The following is a 6,000-nucleotide window of genomic DNA, read 5'->3' on the forward strand; positions in this document are numbered from 1 at the left end:
TGTGAAATGGCCTGCACAAAGAAGAGACTCAAAGACTGGGGAATCTTTTCAAGTGTCTGTGAGGTCAAAACTATTTATGTAGGAAGCTTTTATTTATAATATAGAGGATTTAGCAATAACCCGAGTAAACAAAAACTCTTTGGGAATCCTCCATTTCTAAGAGTATAAATGGGTCCTCAGGCCAGAAAGTTTGAGGATCCTATTCTGAAGTTGCATCACCAGAAGTAAAAATATTGGGAATTTGGTGGGGAATGAGGATGAGATTCCAGTTTGGGTGACTGTGTTTTTTGTGCCCAAACTAATTTACTATTTCACTTGCATTCATCATAAAGCCTTACTAATTTGTTCTAGTTGGAAGGAAAGGAGACAAAAGGGAAGATAGCCAGATGAATTAGTGTGGATTTGAATTATTGATTTTAAAAACAAATTTTGATTCTCTTCTGGTACATGTTGTTACAAGTGGGTTTGAGAAGGGTTTCCCTTGCTTTCATAAATATCTGTGGCTCACAAATTAGTAGGCTCTCTGTGCATGTAGACAATCAATCAAATCAATTTTTCCAAAAGTATCCTCTTTTAAGTGAAAGTGGTTAGCTTAGATTATCTCTAATTTCCCTTCTGGCTTCAAAATGTGATACTTGTGTGAATCTAAGTAGGTCAAATATGCCTCCTACCATGTTGTTTTGTTTGCTTAGCAAGTGTTATTTATATTTGATGCAAAAGTAAACCTCTTCTCAGAACTGCCAAAGTAGCAAAATTCTAATAGATATAGAAATAATCTCCACCAAAAGTTCCACTTGATTGTCTTTTCATGGTAGAGAGGGAATCCTAGGTTCTAAGAATTATGCCATTGAAGGTAAACTCTTGGCAGGTTCTACCAAGTTGTAAAGGCTTTGGAACAATTGTCTTTTTTTCCTTTTCCAAAGAAAAACGTAGGTTAATTAAAAGGCTCATCATTAAAAGTTTGTCCCACTGCTGTTAGAAAACAGGTAAAGTTTATGCATCATTTGTTGGTGGAGCTATGAATTAGTCCAACCATTTTGGAAAGTCATTTAAAACTCTGCTTGAAATGCTAATAAATTGTCCATACTCTGATCTACTAATACCACTATTAGAGCTATAGCTCAGGGATATTAAAAAACAGAGGGAAATATTTATAGTAGCTGTCTTCATTGTGGCAAAGAGGTGAAAACTTAAGGCATTGACATTAATTGGGGAATGGCTAAACAAGTTGCACATAATTGTGGTGGTACATAAATGTGATGGAATATTACTGTAAGAAATGATGAAAAGGATGATTTTAGAGAGACCTGGGAAGACTTATCTGAACTGATGCAAAATAAAGTGAGTAGAACCAGGGAAAGAATCTATACAATACAGCAATACTGTAAAGATAATCAACTTTTGAAGACTTAGGAACTCTGGTCAAACTATGACCAAATACCATTCCAAAGGACTCATCATGAAACTAGCAATCCATTTACATATAGAGAAGTGATGGACTCAATATAGAGGGAAACATATTTCTTTTATTTTTTCAAGTATGGTTAATGGAAAAATTTGTTTTGTATTTGTAATTAGTTTTGTTTTTCTTAGATTCTCATTGGGGCAACTAGGTGGTACAGTGTAGAGTGCTGAGCTTGGAGTCAAGAAGACCCGAGGTCAAATCCAGCCCCAGACACTGTCTATACTAGCTATATGGCTCTGGATAAGTCATTTCTTTGTTTGCCTCAGTTTCCTCATCTATGAAATAAGCTGGAGAAGCATATGGCAAATCACTCTAATATCTGTGCCAAGAAAACCCTCAAAAGAGGTCATAGACATGACTGAAATGACTAAACAACAACCAGGGAGAGAGTAGAAAGAATTTGGAGATTTTTTTAAAAAAGATGAAAGAAGCCTTTGTGCTTTAAAACTAAACTAAACTAAAATTTTGGTTCCCCCAGTGATGGATGTTTTTAAAACAAGGGGCATATTAGCTCACCTTTTCTCTAAATTAATTCAGAAACAGATTCTATTTGTATTAGTGGAGCATTCATACCAATTAAGAGACAGAACCTTGAAACAAAGACTAAGTTCTAAAATCAAATTGGATTTGGTTTGTTGTGCATCTTAGATTCAGAGCTGGAAGGGACCTTAAAAGTCAGTCCAACCTTTTCATTTTACACGAGAGGGAGTTGGGTCTCAGAGTGGTTGAGTTATTTATCTGTGGTCACATAGCTTTTTAGGTCAAAGGTGTAATTTGAATCATAGTTTTCCTGAGTCTTTAGACTTCCAATTCTTTCACCCTAACTATATAGTATCTTCCTTATAAGACTTCTTTCCGTTTCTTCTTGGGGAATCCCTATATATACTGCCTATCTATGAGGGCATAATCAATTTCAGCCTCTTAGTGACCAATAAGGAATTGTTTGGTAGTAATCAGCCACCCTCTTTATATCAGGTATTTGTGTAACTAATGGTCAGAGCCGTCACATGGAGCATCCTATTTCTTTTTTTATATATGTAATATTTTCCTCCAATTACATGTAAAATTTTTTTAACATTCTTTTAAAAATTTCAATTTTAAAATTCTCTCCCACCTTCTCTCCTTTCCCCTCTCTCTGAGATAGTAAGCAAAGTTGTTTGGTTTTTTTAATTTTAAATCCTCAACTTCTGTCTTAGAAATCAAACTAAATATCAGTTCCAAGGCAGAAGAGCCATTAGGGCTAGGCAGTTGTGGTTAAATGGTTTGCCCAAGGTCACATGGCTAGAAAGTATATGAGTTCATATTTGAACCCAGGACCTCCTGTCTCCAGGCCTGGAGCCACCTAGCTGCCTCTGACAGTAAGCAATCTGATATAGATTTTACATGTCCATTTCTAAAAATCCTCATTCCTGTTTTTCCAAGGGCTCGTTTGTACTGATGCTCATCATGCCTGTATTCTCTAACTCTTGTTATAAATTTAGTGAATGCCAGCATTGATAAAGTATTTTACAAATACTTTAAAAGTATTCAATAAAAGTATTCAATTCAAAATGCCAGGAGTGATAAAGTATTTTGAAATACTTTAAAAGTATTCAATTTTTATTGAGACCTTCCTAGATGGAGAGTACTTGAATTTGTCACATATACTGGGGGTTTCTCTTTACATTTAAAAATAAGATTGTTCTATCTTCTCTATCACAAGTACATATTTTAGGTCTTTCTCTTCAGGTTACCTTGATACAAGGCTTTAAATACTAGAAGTACATCTCAAGAAATGTTGATGACTGCCTTCTCTGTCAGTACGGCGGCACCACCTGAACTCCAGACAAATTAGGGATTATTTTGGTGCCTGAACCAGGGCAACCCAAATACTATTCCAGTAGGGACTGCTTGAACACCAAAACTACAAAGCCTGAAGAACCCTTCATTGAAATAGATTCCTCCTGCACCAATCTCTTAGCTAGAGCAACCTGAGCAAACCTTTTCACATTTTAGTTTCTCTTTTCTTATCTGTAAAAGAATGTAGTACTTGACTTTTTAATCTCAAGATTGTCATGAAAAACTTGTTTTCAAATGCTATAAAAATCCGAGTTTTTTGTTACTGTTCCCTAGTTCTTATGAAAAAACCAAACAACCACACTTTTATGACATTTCATGTTCAGATCATTGGCTAGAGAAATCATACTGTGTGGTTGCTAATCAAAAATTATTCAATTTCTTCCTTTTCTTTCTACTCTTTTCCCTTAGGTGCTTTTATCATCTGCTGGACTCCTGGGTTGGTCTTGTTACTTCTGGATGTTTGCTGCCCTCAATGTGATGTCCTGGCCTATGAAAAGTTTTTCCTTCTCCTTGCTGAGTTCAATTCTGCCATGAATCCCATCATCTACTCTTATCGTGATAAGGAAATGAGCGCTACCTTCAGACAGATCCTCTGCTGCCAGCGGAACGAGAATGCCAATGGTCCCACTGATGGTTCAGATCGTTCAGCATCTTCACTCAACCATACCATCTTGGCTGGGGTTCATAGCAATGACCATTCTGTTGTGTAGAATCAAATGGGGAATGACGAGCCAGCCATAGACTGTTGGGGGAGTCCCAGGGGAGAATAACAAACTGATGTCTTTCAACACTAATTAACTACAGTATTGGTTTCTAGAAAACCCACTCGCACAAGACTGGTCATGTATGAGAACTGGCATATGCGAAAACACTCATCCTCTTTCTCCTCTCCCTGCTAAAAGTAGAAAGCTGATTCCTTATAATGGAATTCATAAATAGATCAGAAAAAGTCTCTTTAGACTACACTGATTAGATTTTCAAAGACTGCTTTGTTTTGGTGCCAGTTGAAAACAATTCTGATTAATTATGCTTGTACCTGTTTAACTTCATTTACATGTAGAAACTTAGCCCCCCCCCTTCTTTTTTTAAAGAATACATTTCATGTAATAAATGTCATGTTATGCCTGTCCGCACGCTTGTGATGGATATTTTATACATAGAGATCATATTCTTCATATTTTTTTTTTTGCTACACTACCATAACTCCAGTATTTCTTTTTCCTGATGGCAAAAACGGGAAAACATTGTAAATTACAATTTGTTTCTTTTTTTAAAAAAAGCATGCATGTAATGTATTTATGCAGTTGTTTTAATGAAAAAAGAAAAAAGATGCTCATTGTAAAATCTTCTAGAAAACAGAAGAGCCTAGATCTAATTCCATTATTAGATTATTAAATAAATAGTATTCTAGTTTCATGGTATTTAACTTCTCATTTGTGGTACCAAGTATGTAACATATGCAGGGGTCCTTAGTTTATCACTGATGGAATTTGTGCTCTAAGTCTAAGAAAACAGAATCATGGAAGAAGAATGAAGCACAATATTATTTTTAAATGTATTTATGATAACTGAGTGTTTTCTCATCACCTGTGCATTACAAAGGGATTTTTTTAAATTGAGAAATGTCATGTCATGTTTTACCTTTGTAAAGAGGAATCTTCTGTTTTTGCACTGAGTGGGTGGCATTTTTCAGGGTAACCTATTTAATTACCCTTTTATCCTTAAAGAACAGTGGTTACTTGAGTTACATTGAGGTACAGTATTTTTTCTTTTAATGCAAATCTAAGTAGAAATAGTAAGCTGCCACAAAAAAAGTGAAACCTATTAATAAAACTAACAGTATTCAGTTTTACTGGCCTGCTGTCTAGATCTTGATAACCAGCTATAGGTTTAGAGAAATTAAAAGTACCAGAAACTACCCAAGTAAGAAGTCTTTTATCAGTGAAATTTAAGTAAAGGGCCTTTTTATTAAATAGCTTAGGCACCTATATCTGAAAAGTGAGAGTGGATGTGTGGCTGTATTATATATCATCCTCCCAGGCTTCCCCCACAATAGATTACTTCCATGTTGTTTGATGCTCTGATATTATGTAGTCTAAGGTCTGTGAGCAAGTGTGTTGGTGTGACACAGGAGATCACATGTAAAGGGTCACCATCACCAGAATGATCTGTAGAAATGAGAGAAGATAAACCTGAATAATAGTAGAGTAAATGTTGAACTTGAAGGAACTTAAGGTGAAGTTTACTTTTGGAGCACAGGGCACAAGAAGTGCGGAGAGTTGAGAGCGGGAGAAAGGAAGTGCAAAAATCTTATTGAGATTGACATTGATGCATTTTATATAAATCATAAAATATGTTAATGTGAGTGAGAAGATGAGCCCTGGAATTTTCACTCATGTAAACTGGGAAATAGGAGGGCTAGTTTAATTTTAAGGGACAAAAATGAAATGCTAAGCCACTAATAAAGTTTTCTCAATGAGTATATGATATCGTGGTGTTGGTTGTGGTTGGTATTTATTTTTAAGACCTTTCCAGTAGGGTTGATTTTGGACCCCAATGGCTTGCTTTCCTGAATTTCTCTCCTGTGGTTGCTTCTTCACTTTGATTCTGAAACAGAGGCATTCAGGAACAAAACTGCATTTCTATTATGTTTTAAGTGGTCTAGTTTCTTAACAGGGTTGTGCAAACTTTGAAGC

General features: G+C 35.6%; 1 protein-coding gene across 2 annotated transcripts in view; it reads left to right on the top strand.

Annotated features, from left to right (window-relative positions):
* The window catches only part of LPAR1 (lysophosphatidic acid receptor 1), a 139,827-nt gene extending 134,054 nt beyond the window's left edge, over positions 1 to 5,773 (top strand). For both annotated transcript variants that reach the window (XM_044659270.1, XM_044659278.1), the window contains one exon: positions 3,713 to 5,773. In XM_044659270.1, the coding sequence (XP_044515205.1) occupies positions 3,713 to 4,014 (302 nt within the window). In that variant the 3' untranslated portion in view covers positions 4,015 to 5,773. The remainder of the gene's footprint in view (positions 1 to 3,712) is intronic.
* Positions 5,774 to 6,000: the final 227 nt, after the last annotated feature.

Source organism: Gracilinanus agilis, chromosome 1 (assembly GCF_016433145.1).
Source record: "Gracilinanus agilis isolate LMUSP501 chromosome 1, AgileGrace, whole genome shotgun sequence".
Classification (NCBI taxonomy): Eukaryota; Metazoa; Chordata; class Mammalia; order Didelphimorphia; family Didelphidae; genus Gracilinanus; species Gracilinanus agilis.